The 17204-nt window shown below is 45.5% G+C and overlaps 1 protein-coding gene across 2 annotated transcripts in view; it reads right to left on the bottom strand.

Annotated features, from left to right (window-relative positions):
- The window catches only part of IL31RA (interleukin 31 receptor A), a 1277572-nt gene that overhangs the window by 465951 nt on the left and 794417 nt on the right, over positions 1-17204 (bottom strand). For both annotated transcript variants that reach the window (XM_078675103.1, XM_078675104.1), the window contains exon 8: positions 10161-10243. In XM_078675103.1, coding sequence (XP_078531229.1) covers positions 10161-10243 — 83 coding nt within the window. The remainder of the gene's footprint in view (positions 1-10160; positions 10244-17204) is intronic.

Raw genomic sequence — 17204 nt, 5'->3', positions numbered from 1 at the left:
TTGCTCACTTTGCCACTGGATTCAAGCAAGCTGGGCTGAAGACGGCTGTAATGCCAGAAACCGGTCCTTGGAAGCTTGTTTCCGGTCCAGGGAAGGCATGGCTTGGCAGTTCGGGCTGGACTGTTCCCATGAGGCACAGGGTCAGACTGATTTGCATATAGCCATGTCTGAACTGGGGTGGCAGAGTGGGCTAAAGAACGGTGATGGATGTAACCCAGATCTTTTGACTGGGTGTGAGTGTTTTATTGGTTCAGCCTTTCGTACCGCTTTTGGCTGCCATAAGTGTGGCAGGGTATGCTCAGACGTGAGTCCCTTGCTCACTTTGCCACTGGATTCAAGCAAGCCGGGCTGAAGACGGCTGTAATGCCAGAAACCGGTCCTAGGAAGCTTGTTTCCGGTCCAGGGAAGGCATGGCTTGGCAGTTCGGGCTGGACTGTTCCCATGAGGCACAGGGTCAGACTGATTTGCCTATAGCCATGCCTGAACTGGGGTGGCAGAGTGGGCTAAAGAACGGTGATGGATGTAACCCAGATCTTTTGACTGGGTGTGAGTGTTTGATTGGTTCAGATGCTCCGTCCATTACCACCCCCTTTTGTACCGCTTTTGGCCACCATAAGCGTGGCAGGGTATGCTGAGACATGAGTCCCTTGCTCACTTTGCCACTGGATTCAAGCAAGCCGGGCTGAAGACGGCTGTAATGCCAGAAAACGGTCCTCGGAAGCTTGTTTCCGGTCCAGGGAAGGCATGGCTTGGCAGTTCGGGCTGGACTGTTCCCATGAGGCACAGGGTCAGACTGATTTGCATATAGCCATGTCTGAACTGGGGTGGCAGAGTGGGCTAAAGAACGGTGATGGATGTATCCCAGATCTTTTGACTGGGTGTGAGTGTTTGATTGGTTCAGATGCTCCGTCCATTACCACCCCCTTTTGTACCGCTTTTAAACATTGTCGCAGCAGATGCATTCAATGGTGTTTTTAAAAGCATTCTAGAATGGGACAGCTGAAAAGTCCATGCATAGTACTGCAAATCCGGCAAGGTAAGCCCCCCCTTTTCCCTCCTCCTCCTCAACTTCTTCCATGCCACCCTCGCTGATTTATAATACCAAATGAAAGAGTTTATCTCTCTCTGGCACTTATCTAAGGTTTTAACATTAAAGGCCAGGGGAATAGTATTGAAAATGAAAGTAAATTTGGGGAGGATAGACATCTTTATCAAACTCACCCTGCCCAGTATGGTAAGTGGGAGATTGGACCAAGATTTTAGTAACTTCCTACATTCATTGTAAACTCTCTCTAAGTTGGCTTGAGCAATGTCACCTACTTCTTGAGTCACCCGAATTCCCAGATAGCGCATAGAGTTGGTCACATCCAGCTGTAAATTAGGGATATTCCACACCATGATGTCAGTTTTCCTGACATTAATCTCATACCCCGAAATGCGACCAAACTCTTCAGTCCTCTTGATAACCGCCGGGAATGATGCCTCCAGATCAGACGTTAGGATGAGAATATCGTCTGCATAAAGTGCGACCCGCCTCTCCCACTCCCCAAATCTGAATGATGGAATGTTTTCATCTCCCCGTAAGAGCTGAGCAAACGGTTCTATGTACAAATTAAAGAGAAGGGGAGAGAGCGGGCAGCCCTGCGTCGTGCCCCTCATGATTTTAAAAGATTCTGTCAAGGAACCATTCATTAGCAGCCTTGCCGATGGGGCATCATACATAAGGGTGACGGCCCGACAAAATTTCTCGCCGAAGTTAAACTTCTTCAGCACTGCAGCCAAATAGGGCCAATTGATCCTATCGAAGGCTTTAGTCGCGTCTAAGGTGAGTATGGCCAATGGAAGAGAGAAAGCCGAAGCAATGTCTATTGCCCCCACCAGATCATACGTCAAGTCAGATAGCTGACGCCCTTTAATAAAACCCCTCTGGTCTTGGTTGACAATTTCCCCTATTACTGACCCCAATCTCGCTGACATGATGGAAGCGAAGATCTTATAGTCGCTATTCAAAAGTGAAATCGGTCGGTAGGACCCACACTCAGTTGGGTCCTTCCCTGGTTTGGGGATCAGAACTATGGTCCCCTCACCCCAAGATTTTGGGGGTGCTTCCCCCTTCCTAAGGATCCCGTTAAAAAGGGCTGTCAGTGTAGAGGCGATAACATAACCCAAGGCTTGATATAGCTCACCTGGCAACCCATCAGGGCCTGCCGCCTTCCCATGCTTGAGTTGCCTGACAACATTACTAACTTCGGCCTCAGATATTTCCATCTCCAGGCATTTGCTCTGTACTGTTGAGAGAGATGGTAGGGGAATCTGGTCTAACCATGTATCCCTTGCCAGCTGATCGTTCTGGGTGTCTTCCCTGTAGATCCCCTCAAAAAACTCCCTAAAAGCAGTACCTCTCTCCTGGTTAGACATCCTGGCTACACTCTCACCCTCGACCATGATTTCTCTGATATCATTTGGGGCTTGGTCTGCCTTAACCTTCCATGCCAATAACCTGCCCGCTGCCTCCCCAAACTCGAAATGGGAGGTCTTACTCGCCTCCCATCTCTTAGTCACTCATTCTTGTAGGATGTTCTCCAATTGGTTTTTCAGCTCGCCCAGCTTTTTTTGCTCATCAGGCTTCGCTATTGAGGCCCCAAGCCTCTGCTCGATCGACTCCATTTCCTGCTTCAGGTTCTTTATCTTCTCCCGATAAATTCTGTGCTGGTGGGAGGCTCTGATTGTAATACATCCTCGTAAAAAGGCTTTCAGTGTCTCCCAGACCGTAACTAGTGCCGCGGATTCTAGATTAGTCTCCAGGAATGAGGTGGTCTCAGTTGCCAGAAAACTGACTTCCTCTTCTTCCAATAGAATAGTATGGTTGAATGACCAGGATGGATGTTTGATCTGGGCTTCAAATTTAAGAGTGAATAAGAGAGCTGAATGGTCAGAGAGGTGGGAGGGAAGATAGTTTATCTCAGACAGGGAATTCTTAAGGCAGTAACTGAATAGCGCATAATCAATTCTTGATTTATGCTTGTATTTGAGGTTCCTGAAGGAAACCCCCAATTTATTACCCGCCCTTTCCCTCCACAAATCTGCCAAACCCAGCTGTGTCATAGTTCCTATGGGAATCTGTCTGGATTTGGAAGACGTGCAGGCTCTAGAATTGGTAGATTTATCAAGTTTTGGGTTAAGCACGATGTTGAAGTTCCCCGCCAAAATAATAGGGTCTTGGGAGGTTATCAGATGGTTCCTTATTGTCTCCAAATAAGACGGGTCATCAATATTGGGCCCATAATACCCGACCAATATACACACCCAACCATCAATGGAGATTCTCACCAGGAGCCATCTCCCACTCTGACCCTCCTTATAGTCCAAAATCTGAACCTTCGCTGATTTTTTACAGAGTAGGAGTACTCCTCTTATATTAGCATTGTGGTCAGTGCATGTAAATTTGTCTACCCATCTCTGCTTTTTTAGAAGTATGGTGGCCTCTGCTTTTAGAAGATGTGTCTCCTGAATGACAATGATCTGCGTGGGGGAGTCTCTTAGATATTGTAAAATACGCTCTCTTCTGCTCCCCACACGCAGACCATTGACATTCCATGACAAAAATTGAACAGAGGTCATCATTTGATATTCGTCCTCCTCCCCATATACTTTCTCCTGATAATCTTATTTTCCCAAGGCTGAAAGTATACCCAACTAGGACACAGAACTGAAATAAGAAGGCCTGACTCCTGAGGTTTTTTAGTTTTTTTACGCCCCCACTACCCCCTCCCCACCCCTGAAGAACCCTCCCATACTTACTCTGACCAGATGTAAAGCCGGATTTTCGTCCTCTGACACCCTTTCCCCTTTTGCACCGCTTAGTACTCCTTGAACCCTCCTGGAGCACAAACAAACACGGTTGGATTGTTTTCAGAGAGCCCCAACAAAAACCCATGCCTCACCCCCTTTCCCCCCCCCTTTTTTAAACCCCAATGCATCACACCGTTTTGTGTGGACAAGAGAGAAAAGAGATGTTTTTTATATCTATGTACCTTTAAAACACCCCTAATTCTCCCTTTCTGTCTCCTCAACACATATACTTTACCCCACTTCCGTACAAGCTCAGAGAATTTACGGAACTGGGCGTCAAATGACTGAGGAAAACATGATAATTATAGGTCAACTAATTTATCCTACCCGTGGAGGGAGGAGGTGGGAGCAAGATTGAAGCCTAATCTGAATGTTGCACCGCTAAACTCCACCCTGCGAGTGTATGCTAATGGACTCCAACAATTCATCAGCCTCCAAAGGGGATCTAACATTGTGCATCCTGTTGTTGTACATAACCCGCAAAAATGCGGGAAACCTCATCTGTACAGTTGCACCGAAAGTCCATCCTCTGGCCCAGTTCCCACTGTCTGTCCGGAGTGGATTTGGAGAGGTCAGACCGTACTTCAAAAGAGAAGTTGGGGCCCTTTAGCGATTTTGCTTTTAATGAAAGATTTAAGATTTTTTCCTTCAGAGTATACGTGTGGAAATTAATCGGAATCTTCCTGGGCTTCGTTCTGTCAGGGTTTAAGCAAAACGGGTCCCGATGTATTCGTTGGATATCTTTATCAAGCTCCTCGATGGATTCCTCGAGATTAAGTGAGTCCTTCAGGACTTTGATCACGAAGGCCTTGACATCCCCCCTTCCTTTCCTTCCGGTATCTTCAGGAGTCGCATGTTGTTCCGCCGTGAGTAGTTTTCCAACTATTCGATTCTCTCTCTCATAGCATCTCCTTCTCTCCGTAGGTTTTGGATCTTAGATTCAGCAACCTCTAGACTAGTCTTCAAAAGCCCCACAGAGCCCTCGAGTACCTCTGTCCTTTCACTCAGCCCATCTACTTTCCTCTCCAGGACCTCGCATGATGCTCGTATCTCGCTCTGATTGGTCTTAGATATCAGGAAATCATTCCTGATTTCTGCCCTCATAGATGCTATTGATGCTACAAAGACCTCCAATGTGCTCCCAGCCCCGTTTGCCTTCCCACTCTTACCAACCGCATCAGCCCCCTCCTCTTGACCCGTTGGAACTTGCTCACAGCCAGCATCGCCCTCAACTCCCATTTCAGGGAGAGGGGGTAACTCAGCCATCTCTAAAGCTAGTGTGGGGGTAGTAGTGATGGTGCTGTCAGTGAGAGGGCCTGAAGGTGTAGGTGTATTTGGAAAAACTGTGGGCGAGTGAACAGATGTATCTGTAACTATAGCAGGTAGCAAATCCAACACCTGGGGCAAAACTTTAAAGAATGAGCGCAAAGAGGGGGTTATCCTTCCGGTGGCGCTATTGGGATATCTAGTGTTAGCCCCCTTCTGAGAACTACCCCTGGTTTTGGTGCCTTTACCCACCTCCTTACCGCTACTACTACTGCTTGCCCTCTTAATAGCCTTACTGCTCTCTATACTGGCAGTAGTAGTTCCTTCCCCAAGCTTAACACCCTCTATAGCTGGACATTCTGGGGCTTGTAGGTTCTTTCCTGATTTCTGGCTTTTATCCCGTTTCCTGCTCACGCTCTTTGAGGTAGGTTTCTTGTTAGGGGCTCTCCCACTGCTAGGCTTATCTGTCTCCGTGTCTTCCCCCTCCCCCCCAACCTTACTTGTGAGATCCACTGTTGAAGTGGGGATGCGGCAGATCTCCACCTCAGTGCAGTCTTTCACCTGATCCTCTCCAGGATTCCTCTCGCCTCCAATAGGGTTGCTGAACAGAACCGAAGGGGTCTGCTGATGACCAGCAGCCCCCCCGCTGCAGCCCAGCCTGCCTCGAAGAAGCCCCCGAGCCGTGCGGCCGCGCCGGAGCTCCACGGCTGCTCTGCGCCACCGGCTCCACTGAGGCAGAGAGGTAAGAGGGAGGGACCGGGAATCTGCGTCTTCAGCCCGGCACATCCGACAAGCTCGCAGGAACAGCGGAGGAGAACTACTGCCGAGCAAGCTAAACAGTCGGTAACCCGCTGATATCCCGCCGACGACAAGGTAAGGGGGGTCTAAGCCGCTTCTACTCCGGGGAGTAGGTTAAATTCCACGATTACAACCCCATTATGGCTCCAGAAAGGCAGCAGCACCGCGGTGCATCAGAGGTCAGTGGCGGACGCGCGCGCCGCACTAGCCTGCGGCCGCCATGTTCTTCCCTTGTAAGAGTTTCTTGTTCGCGAATTGGGAATTTATGTTTTGTGCATTGAAATTGCATGGTTTTAGTCCTCATTTTCTCCAATATATTCAGTTATTGTATTCCAAACCCCCTACCACTATTTGGATCAATGGTAAACAATCCCACGATTTTCCTCTTCATAGAGGGACTAGACAGGGTTGCCCTTTATGTCCACTTTTATTAATTTTATCATTAGAACCCTTCTTAAAGAAACAATTCGCCGATCTCCAGCCTTTTCAGGCTTTCAATTTAAAAGTTTGGATACAAAATATACAGAATATGCTGATGACATTTTGTTATATATATCCAATCCTGATACAGCTTTACTGGAATTTGTTTCACTAGTAAATACATATTCTGCAGTTCCGGGATACAAACTTAATATACATAAATCAGAGGTGCTGCCCCTAAATAAATATTGCCAACCAGATATTTTTAAAGACTCTGGGTTCATGTGGAATTCAAAAAGTATTAAATGTCTAGGCATCCTCTACTCCAATATTATTAAAGAAATTATTAAAATTAACTTTAACGAGATTATGACAAAAATCACTTCGCTGATGGAGAGTTGTTCCCCTTTATTTCTGTTCTGGTAGGGTAGGTTAGCAACAATTAAAATGAGGTTGCTACCAATCTTAAATTTTTACTTGTCAATGCTTCCAGTTTCTCTTCCACATACCTTTTTCAAAACTATTAATCGTTCTTTGACTCAATTTTTAGGGAACAAACGCAAACCTCGAATCTCCTTAACAACCCAAAAATACGGGTGTGGTTAACTTTCGCAACTTTAAATTATATCATTCGGCCTTCACACTGAAGCATATCTGGACTTCCCTTTCGGAAACCCATGCAGATTCATCTACAGTTTGGGGGCAACGAGAACTTGCACAATTTACATTCTTTGCTTTCGTGGAGATGGTTCGCATCACTCAACTCCCAAAGGTATTTCTTTCTCCAATACTTACTCATTCTATAGCTATTGGAAAACCCTTAATCATCTCCTCCAATTCCTGCTCTGAAAATATTTCACAAATTCCGATTTGGTACAATAAACACTTACAATTAAATAATAGAGTTCTTTTATGGAAGGAATGGATAGATACGGGAATTATAGTCATAGGTCACCTACTCTACAATGGTTCTCTGCTGGACTTCTTGGGTATTCAAGAAAAATACAATATATCTACTTATTATGCCTCCCATTATCAGCGCCTTATACCTCTTCTTCTCCTTTATATTTCACAACAACCTGATATTGCTTCAAGCACACAGCCTCCTTCTTCTCGCAAGATTTTTCTTCACAAATGAAGGACTCTGGTATATATAAATTATTGATCGGTTCCTCTAAGTCTAATTCAAAATCAAAAACAGAGCTGATGTGGGAAACAGATCTTCAGCATGAATTTTCGGCTCATACTTGGAGATCAGCATGGACCAAGATCCATACCTCTTCTCGTTCAGCAAGTACAACACAAACATTATAATATTTCTATAACAGATTATATGTTTCCCCTATGAGTTTATATAAATTCAAAGTTTCTACTACTACAAAATGTTGGTCTTGTGCTCATGACACTAGTGATCTCCTCCATATGTTTTTTGAATTCCCTTTAGTTAATAAGCTGTGGCTAAGTATATGGGATACGATCAACAACATTTTGTCTTCAAGCATTCCTTTTGATATCCTGCACATTTTTCTGTTGGGCCACACTCCCCTTTGGAGTTCCCAATGTATGGTTGGGAAATTCACTGACTTGACGATTGCTCGGGCTTTACAAATATTTCCAACAAATTGGAAGGATACTATTAAAATTACTTACATCGGATGGTGGAATTTGTTATGTCATCACCATAGATTGGATCAAGCTCACGCTACGTCTCTCCCTTTAATGATCAAAAAAGATTTATTATGGTCACCCCTTACTTCATTCCTATCCAGTCAATCAGCTTGATCCACATCTAAGGTTAACTATGACCCCCCTTAAAGATTATAATGTTTATTACATATTTATTTTTAATACTGCATAGTTGTTAACTGTTTGCTACATGATTAAATATAGCATTATATTTTCCTTTGCTCTTTCTCTTCTTCCCCCTTTTCTTCCTTCCTTCTTCCTTTTCCTTTCTTTCCTTATTGCTTTCTTTTTTCTCTCCTCATAAAAATGATTAAATGGATTTTATATATTTCAATTCAAGTTCTTAGGTTCATCATGTATTAGTATATGCTATGTTTACGTCAAATGGTTTCTATGCGTTGATTTTCTTCCTTGTATTTAAGAGACTGGAGTATTATCCATATTACTTTATTTTTCAATATTTGCTTGGATTGACTTAAGGATTATTATTTTCATTAGTTGTAAATGCTTTGTGTTCCTTACTCTCTTTAATAAAGCATTTCTAAACTCAAAAAAGCAAGGTAATGAGGACTGAAGGAGTAATGTCTATGCCCTTTACCAGCAATCATCATTACAGTGAGTTTTCTCTTTCTCATGCCATTACATCCATAAATAATAAAGGCAATGAGGTCTATTGGTTTGAGTGTGAAACCAACAAGAAGGCAATGTCCGATTTCATCTTTTGGAAGACAAGATGAGGAGAGGCAAAATAAAAAATAAAAGGAAAAAATCTATTCAACGATTGAAACGTGAGACAAGGTAAAGATCTGTCTGGGTATGTCTACATATTTCAGGAGTAAGCACACGAAGAGGAGAATAGAAGTAAGAATCATAATTTCATTAAATACTCTAGGCATTAAATACTTTTCAATCAGGACAGCTTCTACCATTGAAAGAAATACAAATGTTCAAAGCCTTTAATGAGTGGGGAGCAGTGGACACATATGCAAGCAGGGGCAGCTCCTCCATGTGGGCGGAGGAGCGTCACCCCACTGCATTCTGGCAGTGCGAGAAGCAGAAACATAAAATGGTATTTATAATACCATTTTATGTTTCTGCTTCTCGCACTGCGGGAAAGCAGAAGGGTTTGATTGGAGGCGGGCTGGTGGGCGGGTCTGCTCGAGGGCAGGGGAGGAGTTGCTAGCCCAATGCTGCAGGCCCTGACTATTTGGTCGGCCAACCAGTCATGCGCACTCTCCCTTTTCTCCATGCAGGCTTCATGCAGCCTAAATGGAGAATATAGCCTCCCCATAGATGGTCGGTCGACGTCCCAACCAATCACAACACTGCCATTGTAGTGTAGGGATTGGCTTTGGGGAGGTGAGGAGGTTGCCTGCTTCCTGTTCCTGCAGAGGCGGGAAAGCAGGAGCCAGAGCTGGAGCTTAGAAAACACGGGACCCGGGAAAGGTAAGTTTTATTTAAATTTTTGAAATAATCTAAACCCACTCGCCCATCCCTCACACCCTGCGTTTATTATTTAAACCCCCCCTTTCGTTTCATGATATTTTCCTTTATTGCAGCTTCAGTTTCCCGCTCTTTGCTTCCAGTCTCTGCAGAAGTCCCCTGAGGTCTACAAGGATTTCGAGTTAAGCTGTTGGGAACCGTATAGAATGCTCGTTACTCAATTTCATTCACTAGTGCGCATGAACCTCCCGAGTCTCTCTCATGGGATTACAACCACACTTAGGTTGCTGTTGCCTCAACAGAATGACGTATCTGTCTTAAATATATTGGTGTGAGTCTTTTTCTTTTTTCAAGTAAAAACTGCTTTTTTCAGAGAGGCATTTATTTGGTGGCGTCACTTAATTATATGCTACTATGCATGACCGCTTTCCCGCCCCCCCCCGCCCGGCTCCTGCCTCCCCATCCGTGAGCCATGCCGGCCGTGCCTGTATGCAAGCACAGGTGACAAAATCTTTCCACATTTGAAGCATGAGCTGTCAAGATACAATAACATGCACCATACAATTCAAAATGTGGTGGTTCTATAAAACTTAGTACAACCTACCAAAAGTAGTTGATACTCTTAAATCAGGTTATTTGCCTTTCTCTTCCCACCCGTTAATTACATAAATAGTTCATAAAACGAAATTCGATACCTTCCACATGAGCCGCACTGACCGATTTCCATACGGATGACCAGAATCAATAGCTCTCCAAAGGTCCACCTTTGATGAAGGCGCTGGAGAAAGGCAAAAAATATAACAAAATCAAGAAAATGCCTTTTGACAAGATGATTTATTTTCCCATTGAAATAATACGTTTTCACTTTTGTTGTTGCATTTAGTGTCTGAGTTTCATACTTTTCCTTTGACAATTGCTCGCGCCAAGTACGATTATCATTACCTCAAACTCCCATTGCTCATCAAAGTATAATCAGAAGTGAAACAATGAAAGACGTGATTTATAACGTTTTCCTCATGAAGCTAGTTGGTCGATTAGTTTTGGGAAATGATTAACAGCATTAGGGGAAGACTGGCATTACAAGTTGTTTATATCAATGTGTATGCTTAAATATACTCAAGACAGACCGAAAGCGAATATAGCAATCAACATTAGCAAGAGTACAATATTCAATAAGATTCTAGACCATGCATTACATTGTGTTTAGCATTTGGAAATGGTGGTTTAAAAATGCAGAAGGCAATATAAAATGCCTGAAAGTTATGGTTTGAGAGATGGAGGGTTTTAAAAAGTAGTCTGGTGGAGTCAAGAGAATATGTAATCTGAAAGAGCTGTCCCAATCAAAGTGACAATCAAATGGAAAATCAATCTTTTTGTACTTGACAGGATGCCCAATGTTCAAGTGTATTAGCAAAGAATTAGTTTCTGACAGAGACGTCTAGCTGCAGATTCCTCACCTTTTCCAGCCATCAGACAGGATGTGGAAACCTATATCTACATGCTTTGAGATTGAGCTGCAACAGGTGAACTCCTTCGACTTTCCTCCACACTTGGCTGTTGTTATTTTGACAGCCAGGAATCCCTCGACAAAAATTGGATACACCTGTTGTTGGGACACATTTGTGGCTTGGTGTAGAACTGGGCAGATGGTCCCACTCCAGGCCAAGTTTTCAGATGTTTTGTTTGTTTCTTCCCTAGCTTAGCAAGAACTGGCTGTGGGCACAGTTAAAGGGTATCTTTCATCTCTCTATCTGCTGTTTTGTAGTTGCAGTGTCAGCCCTCATTGTATAAGTCTCAAGTTGTCATGCGATTTTTGAAAGGGTTACCACATTTGTTTCCTCCCTCTCCCTTCATCATGCCACAATGGGACCCTAACTTGGTCTTCACTTTTCTGATGTGCATTCCCCTTAACCCACTTCACAGCTGTTGCTTGTGGCTCCTCACACTGAAGACAGTGTTCCTAGTTGCCATAACATCTGCATGGCATGTGAGTGAGCTATAGGCTCTCGGGGGCAGATTTACTACTTCTGGCGCATCTCTGTTAATCAGCAGGGATGCGCCAGAAGAGTTGCGACGCATCTACCCACCCGTGCGCCGCATTTAGGGCTCGGGCTGGACTGTTCGCATGAGGCACAGGGTCAAGGCTGATTTGCATATGGCCATGTCTGAACTGGGGTGGTGTGGTGAGCAAAAAACGATGGATTTAGGCCCAGATCTCTGTACTGGGGTGAATGTATGACATTGTTCTGCATTCTGTCCATCAATTGTTGTTTTTGCATTTGTCACCCCGAGTGGGATGGGTATGCTCAGATGTGAGTCCCATGCTCTCCATGCCACTGGAATCAAGCTATCCTGGCTGATAGCCAGAAACCGGTCCTAGGATGCTTGATTCTGGTCCAGGGAAGACATGGCTTGGCAGTTCGGGCTGGACTGTTCCAATGAGGCACAGGGTCAAGGCTGATTTGCATATGGTCATGTCTGAACTGGGGTGGTGTGGTGAGCAAAAAAACGATGGATTTAGGCCCAGATCTCTGCGCTGGGGTGAATGTATGACATTGTTCTGCATTCTGTCCATCAATTGTTGTTTTTGCATTCATCACCCCGAGTGGGATGGGTATGCTCAGACGTGAGTCCCATGCTCTCCATGCCACTGGAATCAAGCTATCCTGGCTGATGACGGCTGATAGCCAGAAACCGGTCCTAGGATGCTTGATTCTGGTCCAGAGAAGACAGAGCTTGGCAGTTCGGGCTGAACTGTTCCCATAAGGCACAGGGTCAAGGCTGATTTGCATATGGCCATGTCTGAACTGGAGTGGTGTGGTGAGCAAAAAAACGATGGATTTAGGCCCAGATCTCTGTACTGGCGTGAATGTATGACATTGTTCTGCATTCTGTCCATCAATTGTTGTTTTTGCATTTACAATGCAGCGCACCGTGGTGCATGGATGGGCAGAAGCGTGTCGCATCCCCCCGCGGAAAGGCGGCGCATTGCTGGAGTTGCATCGCAAGCGCGACGCAGCTCCAGCAAGGCTCGGGGTGCCCCTATCCCTAACATGCTGAGTCAATCCTTACGCCTGCTTCAAGTAGGCGCAGGATTTTGACGCAGCATGGCAGTAAAAGTGACTGAGCGCAATCTTGTAGAATTCACTCAGCCACTTTTCGGAGGCGTTCCTGCGCCGGCACCCCCCCTCTGCAGGCACTCCCACATGTGTCGCAGGGCTTTACAACGTGACGCATCTCCCTAGATGCATCACTTTGTAAATAGCCCACAGCATGGCGTGGCTTTGCGCCGCCGCAGCATAACAAAATTGACGCAACGGCGGCGCAAATCTGGCATAAGGGGCTTGTAAATTTGCTCCTCTGTGTTAACTTGCCGTCCACCACTTTCTGCCGAGACAAGCTGGTTTTGCTGTTCCTGCCTAAGGTTGTAAGATCATTCCATGTTGGTCACCTTGCCTGTGTTCTATGCTCTGTCTCGTACCTCTGAGGAGTAGGAGAGACTCCATCGCTTTGACCCCAAGAGAGCGCTGACCTTCTACATAGATTACAACAAAGAACACCAGGAGGACAATCAGCAGGTTGTGAGGTTCACTTGAGCGAAGCATGGCAAGGCTGAGCAGAAGAGAACCTTCTCCCTCTGGATCATGCTCTGCATTAAGATCTGCAACACACTGGCTAAAAAGCAACCTCAAGAAGGATTGCATGCTTATTCTACCAAGGCAGAGCTGCTAATTTTGCCTTAGTACGTTGAGTCCCTGTACCAGACATTTGCCATGCAGCTACATGGCCGGCCGTCCATACGTTCATGAAGCACTATTTTCTGGACAGTCAGGTTCGCTGAGAGCGGCATTTGCCCACTCGGTCCTGCAGGACTTTCAGTTTGAGTCAATTCATAGACCCACCTCAAAATAGGTACTGCTTTGGTATCTATTCAAAAGGCAAGGAATCTGTGGCTCAAAGTCTCTATCAGAAGAACAAGTTACTAACCTTCGGTGATGCTCTTTTTGGTAGAAAATCTATCTAGCCGCAGATTCATCACCGACCCAACCATTCTCACCATTTTATGTTTGGACTATTTCCATTAATAAGATCCTAAGTCTACGAATCTGCACACTGGTCACACCATTTTAGTAATTGGTTTCTGCGTCTGGAGTCATTGACAGTCTTGAAAGCAAATGGCGTCAGCCCAGAGCAGTGGCATTTTTATAGACCCCGTGCATAATTTCTGGAGCAGAATTGCCTACCAGTAGGTGGTTGCGCAGGGCCTTACCCAGAAAGCAACAGACTCGCGACTTACTCGCCACACCCTGCTGAAACTTGCTTCTCTGCCTGAATCTTTTATAAATTGAGAAACTACTTTTAAAATTGAAGACATATATCTTTGTGTTTGATTCTGTTGGAATTTTTGTTTGGGTGGGCGTTATTGGAGCAGGAGGGGGAATCGAACCCTGACTCGCAGTGCACTTCCGACCGACACCGCCATTTTGGTAGACGGTGCGGTCTAGTTGTTTTTATCTTGCCCTCACGCTGCCCTACTTAACAGGGACGTTGCACGAGCGCGCTAGACCCTGACACCTTTCCCCTCAGGTTCTTGAGAGCTGTCTCTTCCGCCCTGTGGGCGGTGCTAGGGGTGGGTCTTCGGGCTCAAATGCAACACGTCATGCGGGAGTGCAGCGGGCACGCCAAAGGCAAGCCCGTCTGCGCCCGTCTGCGCCCGTCTGCACCCGGACGGAACCAGGGGCCAGCCATAATGCCCGGCTTATTACCTATTCCGCTGCATCCTTACAAGGTCTGCACACAACCAGTCTGTCCCCTACCAGCGACACATTAGATCTACTGTCGAAATTCGATATACTCACAAAAAGAACCTCCTTTCCTGAACTGTTAAACTGTACAGTATCTACTTGTACTTCTTTGAACCAGGACAGGTTAGGTATTAGTCAAGACATCATGGTCTACTATTTGAATACTCGTTCGCTTGTCAAACATCAGTTGGATATTTTTTCCCTATTACCCTCAGACAACCCTAACCTTTTGCTGCTGACTGAGACATGGCTCATGGAGTGCCCGAGCTCTGACATGCTAGCGGCCATACCTAATAACTACTACATTATACATGCAGACCTTCCTTCTGATAAAGTCGGGGGAGGCATGGCAGCTATCATTCATAAGGATCTTAAGTTCTGTTCCTTGCCTAGCCTTTCCCTTAAAGACACCGATAATTTGGTGATAAAACTAGAATCCGCCCATGACTCTTTTGTCTGTGTACTCCTCTATAGGCTCCCTAACAAGACCCCCTCTTTCCCGCTGGAACTTAGTGAACAGATAGCTAAACTTGCTACTGATCATGCTAAGGTAATACTTGTGGGAGATTTTAATTACTGGTATAAAGATCCTGAGGAGGGTCCACACTCTGCTGAAATGACAGACTTGCTTATGAACTTGAACTTCACCCAGCAAGTCCTGTGCCCTACCCATCAGAAGGGACACATCTTAGACCATGTTTGGACGAATGGGATAGGGATTTATACTCCGACCGTTACACCTTGTATTTGGTCTGATCACCATGTACTGAAATTTACCTTAAGGCTTCCTTTAGTTGAGAAACCTAGCACCAGGAAATGCTAGGAAATGGAACTCCGTTAACAAGGAAGATCTCCTTCGCTCCTTAGCCGACACGGTCCCTTTGGCTGGGCCGAATATAGAGATGATGGAAACTAACATCTCGAACTGGCTCATGAATGCCAGTAATAAACACGCCCCTCTTACTAGATTAAAAACCACTCGACGCGCCGATGCTACAAGATGGTTGTCCACTGAACTCAAAAATCAGAAGTTGCTGCTCCGTAAATTGGAGAGACAATGGCGCCTGAAGTACTGTCAGGAAAAAAGATTGATCTTATACAACTGCTAGGAAAGAGTAAAAAAAAACATTCTTGTGGCTAAAGCCGCTCACTTTTCTACTCGTATCATTAACTCAAATAATAACTCCAAAGATATTTTTAATACTGTCAATGAACTCTTTAATCCAGAGAGGATACTATTGAAGGCAGTCCCATCTCAGGAACTATGTGACTCCCTTAATGACTATTTCATTGACAAAATTACCACTATTAAAAATAATATTCCTAAGCTTTCTTGCGTATTTAGCTCCGCTGATCAGTTAAAAAATAATCATTCAGTAAGTCAATTTCCTAATATTGACTTGGAAACTTTTCAAAAGCACTTACTGAAGGTCAAATCAGGAGCTCCATCTGACTGTTGTCCCCCACACATACTTAAAGACTGTCTTGCTGCCTTCCCTGGCCCCGTATTGGCTCTAATGAATGAGTCTTTTACCTCGGGGAAAGTTCCCTCGGCCTTTAAAAAGGCTATAGTTGTCCCCTTATTAAAGAAACTCGGAGCAGACTCCATATTGCTATCTAACTACCGTCCGATTTCTCTGCTTCCATTCCTCGCAAAGTTGCTGGAGACTCATGTTGCCAATTGTCTCTCTGACTTTTTGGAGGAATCTAAATATCTCGATCCCCATCAGGCAGGTTTTCGGCCGGCTCATTCGACTGAATCAGTCATTGTGGCGGTACTAGATACTCTCCGAGACCATGCTGATAGGGGTTCCCCACGGGCATTGGTACTCTTAGATCTTTCCGCCCCTTTTGACACGGTCGACCATGCTATTTTGGCGACCGTGTCGAACTTGCGGGTGTCCGGGGGGCGGCCGCTTGCTGGCTCTCTACCCTTTCTGAAGGATAGGTCTCAGGCGGTCCGTCAAGGGCCCTATCTTGCCTCCCCTCAGAAAACCTCATGCGGGGTCCCGCAGGGTTCGGCACTGTCAACCCACCTATTATATTTCCCCTCTGATTTGTTCCTTGAAGGAGAGAAATGTGAAAGTCCTCAACTATGCAGATGATCTGCAATTGGTCTTTGAGATAGATGGCTCTAACCGCTCAGTGGCGGATTTTCAGGGAACACTGCTGTATATACAGCAGTGGATGGACAGCAACCATTTGAAACTGAACCCGGGCAAGACAGAGCTTGTCCTGACCGGGGACAGCTGTAAATTTTGGGGTCCACATTATTGGCCCGTGGAGCTGGGTCCACCTCCTTCCCCTTCCAGCTCAGCTAAAACACTGGGAGTCTCCCTTGATAAGGAACTCACATTGAAATCCCAGGTGGGCAATGTGATCTCGAAGTGCTTTCTCCAGATGCGCAAGATCAGGAAAATTCATCGGTTCTTCACCCAGGATGCTCTGATCCTGATCATAACTGCCACTGTTACATCCCATCTCGATTATGCAAATTCTGTGTATCTGGGTATGCCACTCTATTTGTTTAAGCGTCTGCAGTTAGTACAAAACCAGGCAGCTCGGCTGGTCACACGACAACCTAGATGGCAACCAATTAGTCCTGTGCTTGAGAAACTACATTGGCTTCCGATCTCTCAGCGATGTGCTTTCCAAATAGGCTGCCTTGTGTTCAAGGCTCTGCATGCCAAAAGTCCTGCATTCATCAACAATCTATTACCCAGATATGTTCCCAATCGGACCCTTCGCTCAGCCCATCTCTCCCTGTTATCTGTACCTAAGTTCAAACGTGTGCATCAGGGAGGCCGCCGCTTTGCTGTCCTGGCGCCAAAACTCTGGAACTTGTTCCCTTTGGCAATCCGGTCTTGTACTGACACTATGCAGTTTAGGAAGCTCCTTAAGACCTGGCTGTTTCGGCAAGCATATAACATGGTA

The sequence above is a fragment of the Lissotriton helveticus genome, chromosome 2_1 (assembly GCF_964261635.1).
Source record: "Lissotriton helveticus chromosome 2_1, aLisHel1.1, whole genome shotgun sequence".
Lineage (NCBI taxonomy): Eukaryota > Metazoa > Chordata > Amphibia > Caudata > Salamandridae > Lissotriton > Lissotriton helveticus.
This window is presented reverse-complemented; position numbering and strand designations above follow the sequence as displayed.